The 23,928-nt window shown below is 39.4% G+C and overlaps 1 protein-coding gene across 2 annotated transcripts in view; it reads right to left on the minus strand.

Annotated features, from left to right (window-relative positions):
- Positions 1–702: 702 nt before the first annotated feature.
- Positions 703–23,928, minus strand: part of Naprt (nicotinate phosphoribosyltransferase) — a gene marked incomplete at its 3' end in the record, with an annotated part of 185,360 nt that continues 162,134 nt past the window's right edge. The window contains 3 exon segments of one of the 2 annotated variants that reach the window (XM_070101067.1): positions 703–846; positions 8,398–8,522; positions 18,743–18,883. In XM_070101067.1, coding sequence (XP_069957168.1) covers positions 703–846; positions 8,398–8,522; positions 18,743–18,883 — 410 coding nt within the window. 2 annotated transcript variants of the gene reach the window in all.

A 23,928-nucleotide genomic window follows, 5' to 3' on the forward strand; every position in this document is an offset into this window, starting at 1 on the left:
TTTATATGCTTTCCATGTCATTCTACTTTGATCCATTCTCTCTAAATGAAAAGAAATATTTTCTGTTAATACTTTTGGGTGTCTGAAATGGATTAATTGATTTCCATTATTTCTTATGGGGAAAATGGTTTCGCCAATCGTGAATTTTACCATTCAGCAAACTCTCTGGAATGGATTAATCGCGAAACTCGGGGGTCCACTGTACTATACATGTACATTTATGACAGGATAAACTTGTATTCATTTATTTACTTTTCAATACTGGTATTTTGTTACAGTAATTCTTTGTTTATTTACTTAATGACAGTGGTATTTATTTATTTATCATATTACATTCAGGGACTCAGGGAAACTGGTTAGCCAGACTTGAGTCCTGGAAATGGGAAATAAAATGCCTGCACATTAAAGGAGGGGTTTGGGATACTGGCAGTTTGGAGAGACATCTAAACTGTCGTATCTGAGCACCTCTGCAAAGACAGTGATTATGTATGAGTGATGGTGAAAGTGTTGAATGATAATGAAAGTTTTTCGTTTCTTTTTGGGTTTTTCTTTCTTTTTGGGTCACCCTGCCTCAGTAGGAAATGGCCAACATGTTAAAAAAAACAATTCAACTTACAGTATTTTCAACTTACGATGGGTTCATCGCAATGTAACCCCATCGTAAGTCAAGGAACACCTGTACATAACATAAATCAGCCTTACCATCAGCACCATAAAGACGGTAGACTGCCTTCTTGCCCGGACATGTAACTTTCTCAACATCCTGAGATAACTTGATCTTGGCTTCACCATTAATCTCCACCAACTTGAAGACACAACCCAAGGCAGGTTGTCGCTGGCAGGTGACTGTTGGAATAAGCATAATAAATACAATGACAACAGGTGACTGTTGGAATAAACACAATAAATGCAATGACAACAGGTGACTGTTGGAATAAACACAATAAATGCAATGACAACAGGTGACTGTTGGAATAAACACAATAAATGCAATGACAACAGGTGACTGTTGGAATAAGCACAATAAATACAATGACAATAAACCACATTCATGTTTCATGTTACCACAATGTTTTTCCCCTCTTAATATTTTTATTAACATTATTTATGTAGCTTGAATTATTATCTTAGTCCACTATAGTTATAAATTAAGTTAGCCCCTAATAAATAACTCTAGTGTTTGGAGGGGCATGTGAACTACAGTATCTACACACCTCTGGTAAGACAGTGGAGTACAATAAGTTATACAATTAAAGTGATTGATATATATATAACTTTTAAAGACAGCCCCTTGTTATGTAGAACATATTGGGCAGCCATAAAACTCAATTATGATTAAAAGTACAGTGGTACCTCGAGTTTCGTACAGCTCCCAACTTGAACAATTATGTAAGTGTATTATTTTAAGTGCTTTTGTAAGTGTATTTTTGGGGGTCTGAAATGGACTAATCTAATTTACATTATTCCTTATGGGAACAAATTCGTTCGGTAATGGCACTTGAACAGCCTTCTGGAACAAATTATGGCTGAAACTCGGGGTACCACTGTAGTATATGAAAAATATAAAAGAATACTATCTTAATATCTGTATAGTGTCCTGTATATGTAATAAGCACAGTAGTGTATGTGAATACTCTGTTAAGTAGGTTCAAATCTTTGCAAAGGGTGAATTTATGTCACCATTGAAAATGATGCCTGATAACATGCTTACACTCTCATTTATTAAGTTAGCAAAAGAGCTAGGCATAAGCAAAAACAATAAAAAAGTAAAATGCATACACAGTATACTCATTACTTACCTTAAAATATTTGTAGTCTTAATGTAGGGTGAGAGGTAAGTAGCATTTATTACAGGAAGTCCAGTGTGGTAGCCTGCCCGACTACCACACCTCACAATTATGTTTGTTTTACTATGATTGTATATATTTTGTTTATATGATATGTAGTGTGTATCTTATATAATTCTGAAAAAATCATAGATGGATTAATGGAAAAAGTATATAATAATGTAATATACGACATTTAAAGCATCCCAGAGTAATTATCATTATTATTATGCTTATTGTCATCAACATACCTTGTTCATTGACTTTTCTCATTTCTAACTTTGGATTTAAAGTAAGAGGCTTACAACTCCTCTTTTTATCACAACTTCCCTTAGACGCCATTGTAAATGAGAGAACGAGAAAAACGAGAGATGTGGAAAATGTAACCGGAGTGAACAGCGCTGTTCATATGCATTATTTCGCACGTGTTTGTGAAGTTTTCCAAACAATATAATCACCTTACATTGTGTACAAGTGCAGTAGAATATATAACAGCAACACTTCTATTCTAATACAGCACACCATTTTTAGAGCAAATGACGCTATGAGTGAAAGAATACAAAAGGAATATTGGCACTATGAGCAAAGGCATACGAAAAGAACATTTTTCTATGGTTACCCCCAATAACACTACACAGTGGATCCCCGGTTAACGATATTTTTTCACTCCATAAGTATGTTCAGGTGCCAGTACTGACCGAATTTATTCCCATAAGGAATATTGAGAAGTAGATTAGTCCATTTCAGACCCCCAAACATACACGTACAAACGCACTTACATAAATACACTTACATAATCGGTTGCATTTGGAGGTAATCGTTATGCGGGGGTCCACTGTACTGCACACAGCTTCTCTGGTGTTGGACAAGAGAAAACGGAATTCTTGCTGTCATCCCTACAATCTGACCAGCTACCACACCTCATATTTATGTCAATTTGTTTTACTATTAAAATTCAAAAATTTATTTCTTTGTGTAGTATACAATGTGTAGCTAACATGTAGTAAAATATTCTTAAGCACAAAGAAAACAAATAGCATGCATAATCATTTGGTTGTATGTATTATGTTTATACGAGATGTAGTGTGTTTCTTAACCCTTTCAGGGTCGAGAGGTCCTCTCCCAAACTTGTTCTGAGTCAAAAAATTTTCAGAAAAAAATTATTTTTCTTTTGAAATAATAGAGAATCTTTTTCAGATTGTAATGACAACAAAAATAAGAAATTTTATGGAAAACTTATGGAATTATGCTCTCGTGAAGTTAGCAATCTCAACGATATTTAGTAATCAGCAATTTCGCCCACTTTGAGCCCTATTTTCAGCCAATTCCAATGTGCAAATCTACTAAAATCAATAGCTAATTCAATAGAACTCCATTTGTTCTATCTATTGAGTATAAGAAACTGCCCATTTACTGATTTCAACTACCCAATAAAGTGATCAGAATCTGGCAATTTGGCCAATTTCACACAAATTTCAAAATAGGGTCCAGAATAAACAAGACAGACATTCATGGCACTAAAATAGCATTTTATCTATTCATTACTCATGTCTCCAGGACCCTATTACATTACTTTTGCTCTCCATTTTGAATCTTTATTCTCACAAAAAATAGAAGATTTACTGTTATGTATACGAATGCATCATTGTAAAAACGGTATAAATAATATCAGCACACTTGTGAAAGAATATCAGACTCACCAGTTAACGTGTATTGGAAGTGTGGCATGATTTGTTAACTCTGGAACATCAGCAAAAATCAAACATTTTTGGTACTTTGAGCTCAATTTCAAGGTACTTGTTATCATGAAATCAATCAAAATCATCTCTATTTCTGTAATATATCTTCCATTCTATCAAATGAGACCAAGAAAACAAGAATGCAACCATAAATACCATATGAAAATACACTGCAAAGTCGCTGTTTTAAACCAAAAGCACGGTCTGAGTTTTTTTTTTTTTCTCATTATGCACTGTGTGCTGCATGATTTTTTTTGTACTGCACACATTGACCACATAGACCCATTCTTTCATATGTAGGTCTACCAGCTTTCTCTTGTTAGATTTGAAGGTGCTAGAATTTACACATACTAGTACGGCACCAACCTTGGCTCGCAAGCCATACTAGAACGGCACCAACCCTGAAAGGGTTAAATAAATTTTAAAAAATGTCATAGATGGATTAATGAAAATGTCTATAACATAATACACGACATTTAAGGCACCCCAGAGCAATTATTATCATTATGTCTTCAACACTAGTGTGAGACGGTTAGTGATTTACATGTGTATCTGCACATGAGCATAGCTTGTAAGTTTATTTAGGTACAGATACGCATAAGTACAATTATCAGAGTACAGTAGGGCCCCACTTATATGGCGGGTTAGGTTCCAAGCTGTCGCCGGAAAGCAGACATCGCCGGAAGGCAGAACTCCATTTTTTCCATTTATAAATGCATATAAATGCCAGACAAGAAGTTTACAATAAATTACATTAAGTTAGTAAGTAGAAGCGATGCAAGGAGGGAAGAGTATATGGAGAAAAAGAGAGGTTAAGAGAGTGGTGAAACAATGTAAAAAGAGAGCAAATGAGAGAGTGGGTGAGATGTTATCAACAAATTTTGTTGAAAATAAGAAAAAGTTTTGGAGTGAGATTAACAAGTTAAGGAAGCCTAGAGAACAAATGGATTTGTCAGTTAAAAATAGGAGAGGAGAGTTATTAAATGGAGAGTTAGAGGTATTGGGAAGACGGAGGGAATATTTTGAGGAATTGTTAAATGTTGATGAAGATAGGGAAGCTGTGATTTCGTGTATAGGGCAAGGAGGAATAACATCTTGTAGGAGTGAGGAAGAGCCAGTTGTGAGTGTGGGGGAAGTTCGTAAGGCAGTAGGTAAAATGAAAGGGGGTAAGGCAGCCGGGATTGATGGGATAAAGATAGAAATGTTAAAAGCAGGTGGGGATATAGTTTTGAGTGGTTGGTGCAATTATTTAATAAATGTATGGAAGAGGGTAAGGTACCTAGGGATTGGCAGAGAGCATGCATAGTTCCTTTGTATAAAGGCAAAGGGGACAAAAGAGAGTGCAAAAATTATAGGGAGATAAGTCTGTTGAGTAAACTGTATGGTAGAGTTATTATTGAAAGAATTAAGAGTAAGACGGAGAATAGGATAGCAGATGAACAAGGAGGCTTTAGGAAAGGTAGGGGGTGTGTGGACCAGGTGTTTACAGTGAAACATATAAGTGAACAGTATTTAGATAAGGCTAAAGAGGTCTTTGTGGGATTTATGGATTTGGAAAAGAAAGTATGACAGGGTGGATAGGGGGGCAATGTGGCAGATGTTGCAGGTGTATGGTGTAGGAGGTAGGTTACTGAAAGCAGTGAAGAGTTTTTATGAGGATAGTGAGGCTCAAGTTAGAGTATGTAGGAAAGAGGGAAATTATTTCCCAGTAAAAGTAGGCCTTGGACAAGGATGTGTGATGTCACCGTGGTTGTTTAATATATTTATAGATGGGGTTGTAAGAGAAGTAAATGCGAGGGTCTTGGCAAGAGTTGTGGAGTTAAAAGATAAAGAATCACAAATAAAGTGGGAGTTGTCACAGTTGCTCTTTGCTGATGACACTGTGCTCTTGGGAGATTCTGAAGAGAAGTTGCAGAGATTGGTGGATAAATTTGGTAGGGTGTGCAAAAGAAGAAAATTAAAAGTGAATACAGGAAAGAGTAAGGTTATGAGGATAACAAAAAGATTAGGTGATGAAAGATTGGATATCAGATTGGAGGGAGAGAGTATGGAGGAGGTAAATGTATTCAGATATTTGGGAGTGGACGTGTCAGCGGATGGGTCTATGAAGGATGAGGTGAATCATAGAATTGATGAGGGGAAAAGGGTGAGTGGTGCACTTAGGAGTCTGTGGAGACAAAGAATTTTGTCCTTGGAGGCAAAGAGGGGAATGTATGAGAGTATAGTTTTACCAACGCTCTTATATGGGTGTGAAGCATGGGTGATGAAAGTTGCAGCGAGGAGAAGGCTGGAGGCAGTGGAGATGTCATGTCTGAGGGCAATGTGTGATGTGAATATAATGCAGAGAATTCGTAGTTTGGAAGTTAGGAGGAGGTGCGGGATTGCAAAAACTGTTGTCCAGAGGGCTGAGGAAGGGTTGTTGAGGTGGTTCGGACATGTAGAGAAATGGAGCGAAACAGAGTGACTTCAAGAGTATATCAGTCTGTAGTGGAAGGAAGGCGGGGTAGGGGTCGGCCTAGGAAAGGTTGGAGGGAGGGGGTAAAGGAGGTTTTGTGTGCGAGGGGCTTGGACTTCCAACAGGCATGCATGAGCGTGTTTGATAGGAGTGAATGGAGACAAATGGTTTTTAATACTTGACGTGCTGTTGGAGTGTGAGCAAAGTAACATTTATGAAGAGGTTCAGGGAAACCGGCAGGCCGGACTTGAGTCCTGGAGATGGGAAGTACAGTGCCTGCACTCTGAAGGAGGGGTGTTAATGTTGCAGTTTAAAAACTGTAGTGTAAAGCACCCTTCTGGCAAGACAGTGATGGAGTGAATGATGGTGAAAGTTTTTCTTTTTTGGGCCACCCTGCCTTGGTGGGAATCGGCCAGTGTGATAATAAAAAAAAAATATATTAATAATTATTATTATTATTATTATTATTAATAATTATTATTATAATACAGCGCTGTATAGCCCTTGTGGCTTAGCGCTTCTTTTTGATTATAATAATAATATTATTATTATTATTTATTATAAAAAGCACTAAACCCACAAGGGTCATGAATTGCTATAAATAGAGTAAAGGAATACGAAAAGAATATTTTTCTACAGTTACCCCCCAGTGTTTGACTAGAGAAAACGTAATTCTTCTGACTACCTACACAGCTGCTTTGTAAACAAATCTCATATTTGCATCAATTTTTATTCTGAGTGTATGTATCATGTTTATATGCTATGTAATGGGTTTCATATATAATTTTAAGGAAAATATAGATGGATTAATGAAAATGCCTATATTGATGTAAAATAAGACATTTAGCGTGCCCAAGAGTGATTATTATTACGTAGTATTGGCGTCATGAGTAGAGAGAGAGACTTAGCGATTTTAATGTGTACCTGCACACCAGCACAGTGTGTAAGTATATTTAGGTACAGGTACACAAGTATAATTATCAGAGTACATATAAAATATGCAGTAACTTTAAAACACTTGAAATTTTGGAAAGTTTCCTGACATAATAGATGTGGTCACAGAAAATGTGAACAAACCGGGTGGGGGGGGCGCCGTATTTAAAAGACTGCTTGCCGTATAGCAAATTTTGGTCATAATTTGACATCGCCGTATTAGCAGAACACCATAAGGCGAAACGCCATAAAGCGGGGCCTTACTGTATATATAAAATATCCAAGGTAGTAGGATGGTAGACAGCAACTGTCCAGAGGGGTACTATCGTCCTGCCAAGTGAGTGTAAAACGGAAGCCACTAATGCGCATGGGTTATTATCGATGTTTTTGATATTTCCTCGATCACTTGCGGCCACATCCATCTTAAAGCCACTAAACTTTGGATCAACATCACTTTCCTCTTATAAGTGGAGTGTTAATACGACATTACATCAGTGAATTCCTGGTGTTTGCCACACTATTTGCTCTAGCTGGTGCTCAATTGAACTGGTGATCCCACAAGGTACTAAGTGATCCAAGATTTTTTGTACAGGCAGGCCCTGCTTTACAGTGTTTTTCTAATGCAGCTGTTTTCAATTATCAGCATTCTTCATTTATTCAGACTTCCTACAATATATTCACCACTCACTGTAAGTTAAGGATGAAAATATTTTAAGGTAAGTAATGTGTGTCCTAGGTAGTAGGTTGGTAGACAGCAACCGCCCAGGGAGGTACTACCGTCCTGCCAAATAAGTGTAAAACGAAAGCCTGTAATTGTTTTACATGATGGTAGGATTGCTGGTGTCTTTATTCTGTCTCATTAACATGCAAGATTTCAGGTACGTCTTGCTACTTCTACTTACACTCGGGTCACACTACACATACATGTACAAGCATATACACACCCCTCTGGGTTATCTTCTATTTTTCTTACTAGTTCTTGTTTTTATTTATTTCCTCTTATCTCCATGGGGAAGTGGAACAGAATTCTTCCTCCGTAAGCCACACGTGTCATAAGAGGTGACTAAAATGCCAGGAGCAAGGGGCTAGTAACCCCTTCTCCTGTATATACTGCTAAATTTAAAAGGAGACACTTTCGTTTTTCCTTTTGTTCCACCCTGCCTTGGTGGGATACAGCTAGTGTGTTGAAAGAAGAAGTAATGTGTGTACTATATATGCTTCTTTAGGCCTAGCTCTACTGCTCACTTAATATATGATAGTGTAAACATGTTATCAGGCTTTTATGTGCATTTGAAAGTGGAGAAAGTCTGTTTCTCTTTACAGTGATTTTCACTTTACAGCACAGCCCAGAAGTTAACCTGCTGTAAAACTGGGGCAGCCCACTTGTATTGCAATTGACTCCTCATCAGGAAGCATGTAACATTAAACAAACAAGAATACATACCCAGATGTGTACCAATACCGAAGCAATCAATCTTGTGTCCTTGTTCATTCAAACTGATTATGGTCTCTTCATTTATATCATTACTTGCCACAATTGATAAGTGCTCAAACCAGTCAAGTTCAAATCTGTAAGAAAATAGCTAGATGCAGCCATTTTAATAACAAAAGTCAAGTGCTACTGCAAGCAAGTTAGCTATATTGCTTGCCAATTAATGAAATAATAAAAATACTAAATAAATACAAGATTACCCAAAATAACAAACCAAATTACTAGTGAGATAATGGATGGACAGATGCACGCAGGCACACACATGCATGCATGCACATATGCACACTTGTACACACGGTTGTGACGAGCAGGGTTCCACAGGCGCCAGTCCTAGGACTGGTGCTGTTTCTGGTGTATGTGAATGACATGACAGAAGGAATAGACTCAGAAGTGTTCCTGTTTGCAAATGATGTGAAGTTAATGAGGAGAATTCTATCAGAGGAGGACCAGGCGGGACTACAAAGAGATCTGGACAGGCTCTGGGCCTGGTCCAGAAACTGGCTCCCGGAGTTCAACCCTACAAAGTGCAAAGTCATGAAGATTGGGGAAATGCAAAGAAAGACTGAAGACAGAATACAGTCTAGGGGACCAAAGACTACAAACCTCACTCAAGGAAAAGGATCTTGGGGTGAGTTTAATACCGGGTACATTTGAGGCGCACATCAACCCTCCCCTCAAACTTCCCCTTACCAACCTCAGCAGAACACATGACCACAACACAAGGCACAGATCACTCTTTGATGTTCCTCGTGTCCATCTCACACTATGTAAAAACGCAATACACATAAAAGGCCCAAAAATCTGGAATTCATTACCTGTGAATATAAAAGAAATACTGTCAGTTTATCAATTGAAGACTTCTTAAAAACCACTTACCCACAACTAAATAAATACTGATTAACTGTATCTCATAAATGTATAACCTCTGACCCTATCAAACTATGTTTTTTTGTAATTACATTACCTAAAAGAATACTCCATTCACTTAAATACTCAGTAACTCATCAAATATGCTAAAAATTTGAACAGCTATAAAGCCTCTTATTTGAAATACTTATTTGTACTTTATGTTGTAATTTGTTTACTGCATTTTTACCACTGAATATATCATTGCTTAGTTAACCTTAAGTTAATTTTAAGCTGCCCATAATGCACTGCATACAAGGGGCTTTTGGCATGTACATTCAACCACTGTATTTCTTTTGTACAACTATGTATCATGTTCAAATAATAATAAATATAATAAATAAATTTACTGCTGCAGCATATGCGGGCCTAGCAAACCTAAGAATAGCATTCTAACATCTCAATAAGTAATCTTTCAGGACTCTGGACACAGTGTACGTAAAGCCCATATTGGAGTATGCAACACCAGTTTGGAACCCACACCTGGCCAAGCACGTCAGAAAATTAGAGAAAGTGAAAACATTTCCAATAAGACTAGTATTATGAGGAGAGGTTAAGGAAAATCAACCTGATGACACTGGAAGACAGGAGAGAGAGGGGGGAGGAATATGATAACATAGGGAGTAGGTTGGTAGACAGCAACCACCCAGGGGGGTACTACTGTCCTGCTAAGTGAGTGTGAAACGAAAGCTTGTAATTGCTTTACATGATGGTAGGATTGCTGGTGTCTTTTGTCTGTCTCATAAATATGCAAGATTACAGGTACGTCTTGCTACTTCTACTTAAACTTAGGTCACACTACACATACATGTACATGTTTATCTATACACACTCATCTGAGTTTTCTTTGACTTTATCTTAATAGTTCTTGGTCTTATTACTTTTCCTTTTATATCCATGGGGAAGTGGAATAAGAATCTTTCCTCCGTAAGCCATGCGTGTTGTAAAAGTCAACTAAAATGCCGGGACCAATGGGCTAGTAACCCCTTTTCCTGTAATAATTACTAAAAAGAATAAGAAGAAGAAAGTTGTCAGAGTTGGAAGTCTGAATGTGCGTGGATGTTGTGCAAATGATAAGAGATGATTGTGGATGTTTGAATGAGAAGAAGCTGGATGTCCTGGCTTTAAGTGAAACAAAGCAGAAGGGGGTGGGAGAGTTTCAGTGGAGAGGAATAAATGGGATTAGGTCAGGGGTTTCAAATAGAGTTAGAGCTAAAGAAGGAGTAGCAATAATGTTGAAGGAAAAGTTATGGCAGGAAAAGAGGGGCTATAAATGTATTAATTCGAAGATTATGTGGAGTAAAATAAAGGTTGGATGTGAAAAGTGGGTTATAGTAAGTGTATATGCACCTGGAGAAGAGAGAAGTGCAGAGGAGAGAGAGAGATTTTGGGAAATATTGAGTGAATACGTGGGGAGTTTTGAACCAAGTGTGAGAGTAATGGTGGTTGGGGATTTCAATGCTGAAGTGGGCAAAAATGTTGTGGAGGGAGTAGTAGGTAAATTTGGGGTACCAGGGGTAAATGAAAATGGGAAGCCTTTAATTGAGCTATGTGTAGAAAGAGGTTTGGTAATAAGTAATACATATTTTATGAAAAAGAGGATAAATAAATATACAAGGTATGATATAGGATGTAATGAAAGTAGTTTGTTAGATTATGTATTGGTGGATATAAGGCTGATGGGTAGGCTCCAGGATGTACACGTTTAAAGAGGGGCAACTGATATATCGGATCATTATTTAGTTGTAGCTACAGTTAGAGTAAGAGATAGATGGGAAAAGAGGAATATGGCAACAACAAGCAAGAGGGAGGTAAAAGTGTATAAATTAAGGGAGGAGGAAGTTCGGGTGAGATATAAGCAGCTATTGGCAGAAAGGTGGGATGGTGCAAGTATGAGTAGTGGAGGGGTTGAAGAGGGTTGGAATAGTTTTAAAAATGCAGTATTAAAATGTTGGGCAGAAGTTTGTGGTTATAGGAGGGTGGGGGCAGGAGGAAAGAGTGATTGGTGGAATGATGAAGTAAAGGGTGTGATGAAAGAGAAAAAGTTAGCTTATGAGAGGTATTTACAAAGCAGAAGCGTTATAAGAAGAGGAGTATATGGAAAGTAAAAGAAAGGTAAAGAGAGTGGTGAGAGAGTGCAAAAGGAGAGCAGATGATAGAGTGGGAGAGGCACTGTCAAGAAATTTTAATGAAAATAAGAAAAAATTTTGGAGTGAGTTAAACAAGTTAAGAAAGCCCATAGAACGAATGGATTTGTCAGTTAAAAACAGAGTAGGGTAGATGGTGAGAATATTTTAAGGAACTTTTAAATGTTGACAAAGAATGGGAAACGGTAATTTCATGCACTGGCCAGGGAGGTATACCATCTTTTAGGAGCGGAGAAGAACAGGATGTGAGTGTGGGGGAGGTGTGTGAGGCATTACATAAATGAAAGGGGGTAAAGCAGCTGGAACTGACGGGATCATGACAGAAATGTTAAATGCAGGGGGGGATATAGTGTTGGAGTGGTTGGTATTTTTGTTTAATAAATTTATAGGTAGTAGGTTGGTAGACAGAAACCACCCAGGGAAGTACTACCGTCCTGCCAGATGACTGTGAAACAAAAACCTGTAACTGTTTTGCATGATGGTAGGATTGCTGGTTTCTTTTTCTGTCTCATAAACACGCTAGATAACAGGGATATCTTGCTACTCCTACTTACACTTAGGTCACACTACACATACATGTACAAGCACATATATGCACACCCCTCTGGGTTTTCTTCTATTTTCTTTCTAGTTCTTATTCTTGTTTATTTCCTCTTATCTCCATGGGGAAGTGGAACAGAATTCTTCCTCCGTAAGCCATGCGTGTTGTAAGAGGCGACTAAAATGCCGGGAGCAAGGGGCTAGTAACCTCTTCTCCTGTATATATTACTAAATGTAAAAGGAGAAACTTTCGTTTTTCCTTTTGGGCCACCCCGCCTCGGTGGGATACGGCTGGTGTGTTGAAAGAAAGAAAGATCTAGGTTTTTCATCTTTTTCTAAATAGCTCTTGTTCTTCTTTATTTCTTCTATTGTCCATGGGGAAGTGGAAAAGAATCTTTCCTCCGTAAGCCATGCGTGTCGTATGAGGCGACTAAAATGCCAGGAGCAATGGGATAGTAACCTCTTCTCCTGTAGACATTTACTGAAAAAGAGAAGAAGAAAAACTTTACAAAACTGGGATGCTTAAATGTGCGTGGATGTAGTGCGGATGACAAGAAACAGATGATTGCTGATGTTATGAATGAAAAGAAGTTGGATGTCCTGGCCCTAAGCGAAACAAAGCTGAAGGGGGTAGGAGAGTTTCAGTGGGGGGAAATAAATGGGATTAAATCTGGAGTATCAGAGAGTTAGAGCAAAGGAAGGGGTAGCAGTAATGTTAAATGATCAGTTATGGAAGGAGAAAAGAGAATATGAATGTGTAAATTCAAGAATTATGTGGATTAAAGTAAAGGTTGGATGCGAGAAGTGGGTCATAATAAGCGTGTATGCACCTGGAGAAGAGAGGAATGCAGAGGAGAGAGAGAGATTTTGGGAGATGTTAAGTGAATGTATAGGAGCCTTTGAACCAAGTGAGAGAGTAATTGTGGTAGGGGACCTGAATGCTAAAGTAGGAGAAACTTTTAGAGAGGGTGTGGTAGGTAAGTTTGGGGTGCCAGGTGTAAATGATAATGGGAGCCCTTTGATTGAACTTTGTATAGAAAGGGGTTTAGTTATAGGTAATACATATTTTAAGAAAAAGAGGATAAATAAGTATACAAGATATGATGTAGGGCGAAATGACAGTAGTTTGTTGGATTATGTATTGGTAGATAAAAGACTGTTGAGTAGACTTCAGGATGTACATGTTTATAGAGGGGCCACAGATATATCAGATCACTTTCTAGTTGTAGCTACACTGAGAATAAAAGGTAGATGGGATACAAGGAGAATAGAAGCATCAGGGAAGAGAGGTGAAGGTCTATAAACTAAAAGAGGAGGCAGTTAGGGTAAGATATAAACAGCTATTGGAGGATAGATGGGCTAATGAGAGCATAGGCAATGGGGTCGAAGAGGTATGGGGTAGGTTTAAAAATGTAGTGTTAGAGTGTTCAGCAGAAGTTTGTGGTTACAGGAAAGTGGGTGCAGGAGGGAAGAGGAGCGATTGGTGGAATGATGATGTAAAGAGAGTAGTAAGGGAGAGAAAGTTAGCATATGAGAAGTTTTTACAAAGTAGAAGTGATGCAAGGAGGGAAGAGTATATGGAGAAAAAGAGAGAGGTTAAGAGAGTGGTGAAGCAATGTAAAAAGAGAGCAAATGAGAGAGTGGGTGAGATGTTATCAACAAATTTTGTTGAAAATAAGAAAAAGTTTTGGAGTGAGATTAACAAGTTAAGAAAGCCTAGAGAACAAATGGATTTGTCAGTTAAAAATAGGAGAGGAGAGTTATTAAATGGAGAGTTAGAGGTATTGGGAAGATGGAGGGAATATTTTGAGGAATTGTTAAATGTTGATGAAGATAGGGAAGCTGTGATTTCGTGTATAGGGCAAGGAGGAATAACATCTTGTAGGAGTGAGGAAGAGCCAGTTGTGAGTGTGGGGGAAGTTCGTGAGGCAGTAGGTAAAATGAAAGGGGGTAAGGCAGCTGGGATTGATGGGATAAAGATAGAAATGTTAAAAGCAGGTGGGGATATAGTTTTGGAGTGGTTGGTGCAATTATTTAATAAATGTATGGAAGAGGGTAAGGTACCTAGGGATTGGCAGAGAGCATGCATAGTTCCTTTGTATAAAGGCAAAGGGGATAAAAGAGAGTGCAAAAATTATAGGGGGATAAGTCTGTTGAGTATACCTGGTAAAGTGTATGGTAGAGTTATAATTGAAAGAATTAAGAGTAAGACGGAGAATAGGATAGCAGATGAACAAGGAGGCTTTAGGAAAGGTAGGGGGTGTGTGGACCAGGTGTTTACAGTGATACATATAAGTGAACAGTATTTACATAAGGCTAAAGAGGTCTTTGTGGCATTCATGGATTTGGAAAAGGCATATGACAGGGTGGATAGGGGGGCAATGTGGCAGATGTTGCAAGTGTATGGTGTAGGAGGTAGGTTACTGAAAGCAGTGAAGAGTTTTTACGAGGATAGTGAGGCTCAAGTTAGAGTATGTAGGAAAGAGGGAAATTTTTTCCCAGTAAAAGTAGGCCTTAGACAAGGATGTGTGATGTCACTGTGGTTGTTTAATATACATGTATTTATAGATGGGGTTGTAAGAGAAGTAAATGCGAGGGTCTTGGCAAGAGGCGTGGAGTTAAAAGATAAAGAATCACACACAAAGTGGGAGTTGTCACAGCTGCTCTTTGCTGATGACACTGTGCTCTTGGGAGATTCTGAAGAGAAGTTGCAGAGATTGGTGGATGAATTTGGTAGGGTATGCAAAAGAAGAAAATTAAAGGTGAATACAGGAAAGAGTAAGGTTATGAGGATAGCAAAAAGATTAGGTGATGAAAGATTGGATATCAGATTGGAGGGAGAGAGTATGGAGGAGGTGAACGTATTCAGATATTTGGGAGTGGACGTGTCAGCGGATGGGTCTATGAAAGATGAGGTGAATCGTAGAATTGATGAGGGAAAAAGAGTGAGTGGTGCACTTAGGAGTCTGTGGAGACAAAGAACTTTGTCCTTGGAGGCAAAGAGGGGAATGTATGAGAGTATAGTTTTACCAACGCTCTTATATGGGTGTGAAGCGTGGGTGATGAATGTTGCAGCGAGGAGAAGGCTGGAGGCAGTGGAGATGTCATGTCTGAGGGCAATGTGTGGTGTGAATATAATGCAGAGAATTCGTAGTTTGGAAGTTAGGAGGAGGTGCGGGATTACCAAAACTGTTGTCCAGAGGGCTGAGGAAGGGTTGTTGAGGTGGTTCGGACATGTAGAGAGAATGGAGCGAAACAGAATGACTTCAAGAGTGTATCAGTCTGTAGTGGAAGGAAGGCAGGGTAGGGGTCGGCCTAGGAAAGGTTGGAGGAAGGGGGTAAAGGAGGTTTTGTGTGCGAGGGGCTTGGACTTCCAGCAGGCATGCGTGAGCGTGTTTGATAGGAGTGAATGGAGACAAATGGTTTTTAATACTTGACGTGCTGTTGGAGTGTGAGCAAAGTAACATTTATGAAGGGATTCAGGGAAACCGGCAGGCCGGACTTGAGTCCTGGAGATGGGAAGTACAGTGCCAGCACTCTGAAGGAGGGGTGTTAATGTTGCAGTTTAAAAACTGTAGTGTAAAGCACCCTTCTGGCAAGACAGTGATGGAGTGAATGATGGTGAAAGTTTTTCTTTTTTGGGCCACCCTGCCTTGGTGGGAATCGGCCAGTGTGATAATAAATAAATAAAATTTATGACAGAGAGGAAGGTACCTAGGGATTGGCGGAGAGCATATATAGTCCCTTTATATAAAGGGAAGGGGGACAAAAGAGATTGTAAAAAATTATAGAGGAAGAAGTTTAGTGAGTATACCAGGAAAAGTGTACAGTAGGGCTATAATTGAAAGAATTAGAGGTAAGACAGAATGTAGGATTGCAGATGAGCAAGGAGGTTTCAGAGTGGGTAGGGGATGTGTAGATCAAGTGTTTACATTGAAGCATATATGTGAGCAGTATTTAGATAAAGGTAGGGAAGTTTTAATCGCAATTATGGATTTAGAAAAGGCCTATGATAGAGTGGATAGGGGAGCAATGTGGCAGATGTTGCAAGTATATGGAATAGGTGGTAAGTTACTAAATGCTGTAAAGTGTTTTTATGAGGATAGTGAGGATAGGTGTGGAGTTAATAAAAGTATTAGTCAGAGGGCAGAAGAGGAGTTCTTGAGGTGGTTTGGTCATTTAGAGAGAATGGATCAAAGTAGAATGACATGGAAAGCATATAAATCTATAGGGGAAGGAAGGCGGGGTAGGGGTGGTCCTCAAAAGGGTTGGAGAGAGGGGATAAAGGAGGTTTTGTGGGCAAGGGGCTTGGACTTCCAGCAAGCGTGTGTGAGCGTGTTAGATAGGAGTGAATGGAGACGAATGGTACTTGGCACCTGACGATCTGTTGGAGTGTGAGCAGGGTAATATTTAGTTAAGGGATTCAGGGAAACCGGTTATTTTCATATAGTCGGACTTGAGTCCTGGAAATGGGAAGTACAATGCCTGCACTTTAAAGGAGGGGTTTGGGATATTGGGAGTTTGGAGGGATATGTTGTGTATCTTTATATGTGTATGCTTCTAGACTGTTGTATTCTGAGCACCTCTGCAAAAACAGTGATAATGTGTGAGTGTGGTGATAGTGTTGAATGATGATGAAAGTATTTTCTTTTTGGGGATTTTCTTTCTTTTTTGGGTCACCCTGCCTCGGTGGGAGACGGCCGACTTGTTGAAAAAAAAAAGTGAGGCTTAGGTTAGGGAGTGTAAAAGAGAGGGAGACTACTTCCCGGTAAAAGTAAGTCTTAGACAGGGATGTGTAATGTCACCATGGTTGTTTAATATATTTATAGATGGGGTTGTAAAAGAAGTAAATGTTAGGTTGTTCAGGAGAGGGGTGGGATTAAATTATGGGGAATCAAATACTAATTGGGAATTGACACAGTTACTTTTTGCTGATGATACTGGGCTTATGGGAGATTCTAAAGAAAAATTGCAAAGGTTAATAGACAAGTTTGGGAGTGTGTTTAAAGGTAGAAAGTTGAAAGTGAACAGAGAAAAGAGTAAGGTGATGAGGGTATCAAATGATTTAGATAAAGAAAAATTGGATATCAAATTGGGGAGGAGGAGTATGGAAGAAGTGAATGTTTTCAGATACGTACTTGGGAGTTGACGTGTCGGCGGATCGATTTATGAAGGATGAGGGTAATCACAGAATTGATAAGGGAAAAAAAGGTGAGTGGTGCATTGAGGTATATGTGGAGACAAAAAAACGTTATCTATGGAGGCAAAGAAGGGAATGTATGAAAGTATAGTAGTACTCTTATATAGGTGTGAAGCTTGGGTTGTGAATGCGTTGTGAATGCAGCAGCGGGGAGGCGGTTGGAGGCAGTGGAGATGTCCTGTCTAAGGGCAATGTGTGGTGTAAATATTATGCAGAAAATTCGGAGTGTGGAAATTAGGAGGTGTGGAGTTAATAAAAGTATTAGTCAGAGGGCTGAAGAGGGGTTGTTGAGGTGGTTTGGTCATTTAGAGAGAATGGATCAAAGTAGAATGACATGGAGAGCGTATAAATCTGTTGGGGAAGGAAGGAGGGGTAGGGGTCGTCCTCGAAAAGGTTGGAAGGAAGGGGTAAGGGAGGTTTTGTGGGCGAGGAGTTTGAACTTCCAGCAAGCGTGCATGAGCGTGTTCGATAAGAGTGAATGGAGACGAATGGTATTTGGGACCTGACTATCTGCTGGAGTGTGAGCAGGGTAATATTTAGTGAAGGGGTTCAGGGAAACCTGTTATTTTTATATAGCCAGATTTGAGTCCTGGAAATTGGAAGTACAATGCCTGCACTCTAAAGGAGGGGTTTCGGAATATTAGCAGTTTGGAGGGATATGTTGTGTCTCTTTGTATGTATATGCTTCTAAACTGTTGTGTTCTGAGCACCTCTGCAAAAACAGTGATTATGTGTGAGCGAGGTGAAAGTGTTGAATGATGATGAAAGTATTTTGTTTTTGGGGATTTTCTTTCTTTTTGGGTCACCCTGCCTCGGTGGGAGACAGCCGACTTGTTAAAAAAAAAAAAGTACGAAGAGGAACTGACAAGGTAGACAGAGACAGGATGTTCCAGAGATGGAACACAATAACAAGGAGTCACAATTGTAAGTTACAGACTCAGATGAGTCACAGGGATGTCAAAAAGTATTTCTTCAATCAAAGAGTTGTCAGGAAGTGGAATAGTCTGGAAAGTTATATAGTGGAGGCAGGATCCATACATAGCTTTAAGAAGAGGTATGATAAAGCTCATGGAGCAGGGAGAGTGACCTAGTAGCAACCAGTGAAGTGGGGTCAGGACCTGTGACTCGACCCCTGCCACCACAATTAGGTGAGTACACACATGCACATGTGTGCATATGCACACTGCACCCACACACACAGGTCAGTACACATAGTGTTGCTTCCTACAATGCCTTTAAAGTAGTGAAAGCAACTGAAACAATGCGTGTTTTCTCCCAATATTGTACTGTATCCTGACAAAAACTCAAGACACTCACCAACTTTGCTTAAGACTTCAATACAAAAGTGATTAGCTTATTAATACCACAAGATCATCCATTTGTTTTTAATCAACAAATATTTACACACACACATGCCATGTTTGGAATGAAAAAAATTAAGGTATACTGAATTGCTATTTTCATAATTATTACAATTACCAATATGTAATAATATAACACTTACGTTTTGGCAATGGTGGCAAATGTTGACCTGGCAACACAACTTAAATAGGCAAGGTCTCCAGAGTCAATCCTGACACCAAGGGCTCTGTAACCTAAGTCATTCAGCCCTAGAGCTACAGCTGAGAAGTTGAGAATTCCGCTCCTGCAGGACATAAATCTTATCAAGAAATACAATACATGACAGATACTTATAAAGAAAATGGATTCTTTCTTCTGAGAAAAATTATGAAGTGAATTGAATCAGTTCTCTTTTAATGTTCTTCAATCCCTTTCAATTTTACCTCTATACACACATTCATTCACTGTAGATATGACAGGCATTTGAGTATTAAGAGGTGCTATCAAAAAGTTACCAAGCTGCTGCTGCAAAAAAAAAAAAAAAAAACGTTGGCCGTCTCCCACCAAGGCAGGGTGACCCAAAAAAGAAAAAAACCCCAAAAGAAAGAAAAAACTTTCATCATTCAACAATTTCATCATCATTCATACATAATCACTGTCTTTGTGGAGGCGCTCAGATACGGCAGTTTAGATGTCCCTCCAAACTGCCAATATCTCAAACGCCTCCTTTAAAGTGCAGGCATTGTACTTGCCATTTCCAGGACTCAAGTCCTGCTAACCAGTTTCCCTGAATCCCTTCACAAAATATTACCCTGCTCACACTCCAGCTCGTCAGATCCCAAAAACCATTCGTATCCATTCACTACTAACACCTTCATGCACGCTTGCTGGAAGTCCAGCCCCTCACCCACAAAACCTCCTTTACCCCCTCCCTCTTAACCTTTTCGGAGCCAACCCCTACCCCACCTTCCTTCTCCTACAGATTTATAAGCTCTCCAAGTCATTTACTTTGTTCCATTCTCTCTAAATGACCAAATCTTAACAACCCCTCTTCAGCCCTCTGACTAATACTTTTAGTAGCTCCACACCTCCTCCTAATTTCCACACTACAAATTCTCTGCATAATATTTACACCACACATTGCCCTTACACAGGATATCTTTACTACCTCAAGCCGCCTCCTCACTGTAGCATTTACAACTCATGCTTCACACCCATATACCACTATACACTCGTACATTCCCTGCTTTGCCTCCATGGATAATGTTTTTTGTCTCCACAGATACCTCACTGCATCACTCACCTTTTTTCCTTCATCAATTCTATGGTTAACATCATCCTTCACAAACCCATCCGCTGACACGTCAATTCCCAAATACAGTGGACCCCCGCTTAACGATCACCTCCAAATGTGACCAATTATGTAAGTGTATTTATGTAAGTGCGTTTGTACGTGTATGTTTGGGGGTCTGAAATGGACTAATCTACTTCACAATATTCCTTATGGGAAAAAATTCGGTCAGTACTGGCACCTGAACATACTACTGGAATGAAAAAAGTTCGTTAACCGGGGGTCCACTGTATCTGAAAACATTCACTTCTTCCATACTCCCTCCCTCCAATGTGATATCCAAGTTTTCTTTATCTAAATTGTTTGATACCCTCATTACCTTATTCTTATCTATGTTCACTTTCAACATTCTACCTTTACACACCCTCCCAAACTCCTCCACTAACCTTCGCAACTTTTCTTTTGAATCCCCCATAAGCACAGTATCATTAGTAAAAAATAACTGTCAACTCCCACCCCTCTCCCCAACATCCCAGCATTTACTTCTTTTACAACCCTTTTTACACATCCCTGTCTAAGATTTACTTTTACTGGGAAGTAATCTCCCTCTCTCCTGCACACCCTAACCTGAGCCTCACTATCCTCATAAAAACTCTTTACAGCATTTAGTAACTTACCACCTATTCCATATAGTTGCAACATCTGCCACATTGCTCCCCTATCCACAATCATATGTCTTTTCTAAATCCATAAATGCAATGAAAACTTCCCTACCTTTATCTAAATACTGTTCACATATATGCTTCAATGTAAACACTTGATCTACACATCCCCTACCCATTCTAATGCCTCCTTCCTCATCTGCAATCCTACTCTCTGTCTTACATCTAATTCTTTCAATACTAACCCTACTATACACTTTACCTGGTATACTCAGTAAACTTTTTTTTTTTTTTTATTATCACACTGGCCGATTCCCACCAAGGCAGGGTGGCCCGAAAAAGAAAAACTTTCACCATCATTCACTCCATCACTGTCTTGCCAGAAGGGTGCTTTACACTATAATTTTTAGTCTCTTTTGTTCCCTTTCCCTATATATAAAGGAACTATACATGCTTTCTATCAATCCCTAGGTACCTTCCCCTCTTTCATACATTTATTAAACAAAAATACCAACCACTCCAACACTATATCCCACCCTGCTTTTAAGATTTCTGTCATGATCCCATCAGTTCCAGCTGCTTTACCCCCTTTCATTCTACGTAATACCTCACGTACCTCCCACACACTCACATCCTGTTCTTCTTCACTTCTAGAAGATGTTATACCTCCCTGGCCAGTGCATGAAATTACTGCCTTCCTTTCTTCATCAAATTTAAAAGTTCCTCAAAATATTCCTGCCATCTACCCAATACCTCCAGCTCCCCATCTACTAACTCCCCTACTCTGCATTTAACAGACAAATCCATTCATTCCCTAGGCTTTCTTAACTTGTTAATCTCACCAAAAATTTTCCTTATTCTCAGCAAAATTTCTTGACAGTGCCTCTCCTTCTGCACTCTCTTCACCTTTCTTTTACTCTCCAAATACTCTGCCTTTCTTATATCACTTCTGCTGTGTAAAAACCTCTCATAAGCTACCTTTTTGTCTTTTATCGCACCCTTTACCTCATCATTCCACCAATCACTTCTCTTTCCTCTTGCACCCACCTTCCTACAGCCACAAACTTCTACCCCACATTCTAATACAGCCTCTAATCACTTAGCGACGTACTCATTTACTGACGACTCAGACTTACAACGGGCTCTCTGGCCAGTATGCATACGTAAATTATGTTTGTTAGAGCTGATTTCCTCTATTCTGTTTATTACAATATACACTATACTACTGTACAAACATTTAAAAATATACTAAAAATGTTATAAATGGTGCAAAGGTGACATTAAAACAATATCAAAGATGGCTGACACAAACCCACTACCATTACAGTATGCTCCTTGCTTAGCAATGAACTCGTTTACCGACGTGGTCTTAGGAACGGAACTCCATCATTAAGTGAGGAGAGGCTGTACTGCATTTTTTAAAACTAACCTATCCCTCTTCAACCTCCCCACTACCCATACTTGCACTAGCCCACCTTTCTGCCAATAGTTGCTTATATCTCACCCTAACTTCCTCCTCCCTTAATTTATAAACTTTCACCTCTCTCTTACTTACTGTTGCCATTTTCCTTTTGTCCCATCTACCTCTTATGATCCAATATATCCATTGCCCCTCTACAAACATGTACATCCTGAAGCCTACCCATCAACCCTTTTTCCATCTACCAAACTACTTTCATTACGTGCCATTACCACCATGTTTTTGTCTAGAAAACAATGGTCTTTCTGGTCTTCAGTCAGCAAGCAGGACATAAATTTTGAAAGCACTTACCACATTTTCAAATTTTCAGTCAAAATGCTTTGAAAAGACCAAGAAAAAATTCACATACCACTTGCAATGTCTTGGATACTCTGATGCCAATCTTCATGAATAGCCTTCCTTACTTTTCAATGAAGGCATCTATTTTTGATGTAGATGGATGACCAGAGTGCTCATCATCCTCAACTGATGCTCATCCTGCTCTGAATTGAGAAACCCCTTCAAAACAATGCCTAACCCATTGCTTTGTCAACAAATGTGTGATGAAGCATTTTGCAAGTTTCACTAGCTGTTTTATCGAGCTTGAAACAAAATTTCACACACACACACACACACACACACGTTGTACTTTCTCTTAAAGATTGCACTGACAACACAACAAAAAATGTCTGTCCAACCTCACCGGAATCACCCATCATATTGAAGCTAACCATGCTAACTTGCAAAGGAGTGTACAGTACAGTGTGATCACCCAGGAATCGTGCAAAAAATGCCAGTACGGGAACTTTCTGATAGCAACTCATATAACATAAGAGAAAAACACACTGTAAACAGGAAATATGGAGGCTCTCATTTTTAAGAAAATACAGTGGACCCCCACCTTACGAACGCCTTACCTGGAGTTTACTTGGAGAGAGTTCCGGGGGTCAACGCCCCTGCGGCCCGGTCTGTGACCAGGCCTCCTGGTGGATCAGAGCCTGATCAACCAGGCTGTTACTGCTGGCTACACGCAATCCAATGTATGAGCCACAGCCCGGCTGGTCAGGTACCGACTTTAGGTGCTTGTCCAGTGCCAGCTTGAAGACTGTCAGAGGTCTATTGGTAATCCCCTTTATGTATGCTGGGAGGCAGTTGAACAGTCTTGGGCCCCTGACACTTATTGTATTGTCTTTTAAAATGCTAGTGACACCCCTGCTTTTCATTGGGGGGACGTTGCATCGTCTGCCAAGTCTTTTCCTTTCGTTGTGAGTGATTTTCGTGTGCAAGTTCGGTACTAGTCCCTCTTGGATTTTCCAGGTGTATTTTATTATTTTTATTATCACACTGACCGATTCCCACCAAGGCAGGGTGGGATATAAGGTGTATATAATCATGCATCTCTCCTGCCTGTGTTCCAGGGAATACAGGTTCAGGAACTTCAAGCGCTCGCAGTAACTGAGGTGTTTTATCTCCGTTATGTGCGCGGTGAAGGTTCTCTGTACATTTTCTAGGTCAGCAATTTTACCTGCCTTGAAAGGTGCTGTTAGTGTGCAGCAATATTCCAGCCTAGATAGAACAAGTGACCTGAAGAATGTCATCATGGGCTTGGTATCCCTAGTTTTGAAGGTTCTCATTATCCATCCTGTCATTTTTCTAGCAGCTGCGATTGATACAATGTTATGGTCCTTGAAGGCGAGATCCTCCGACATGATCACTCCCAGGTCTTTGACGTTGGTTTTTCGCTCTATTTTGTGGCTGGAATTTGTTTTGTACTCTGATGAAGTTTTAATTTCCTTGTGTTTACCATATCGGAGTAATTGAAATTTCTCATCATTGAACTTCATACTGTTTTCTGCAGCCCATTGAAAGATTTGGTTGATGTCCGCCTGGAGCCTTGCAGTGTCTGCAATGGAAGACACTGTCATGCAGATTCGGGT

This window comes from Cherax quadricarinatus, chromosome 75, assembly GCF_038502225.1.
Source record: "Cherax quadricarinatus isolate ZL_2023a chromosome 75, ASM3850222v1, whole genome shotgun sequence".
Taxonomy (NCBI): Eukaryota; Metazoa; Arthropoda; class Malacostraca; order Decapoda; family Parastacidae; genus Cherax; species Cherax quadricarinatus.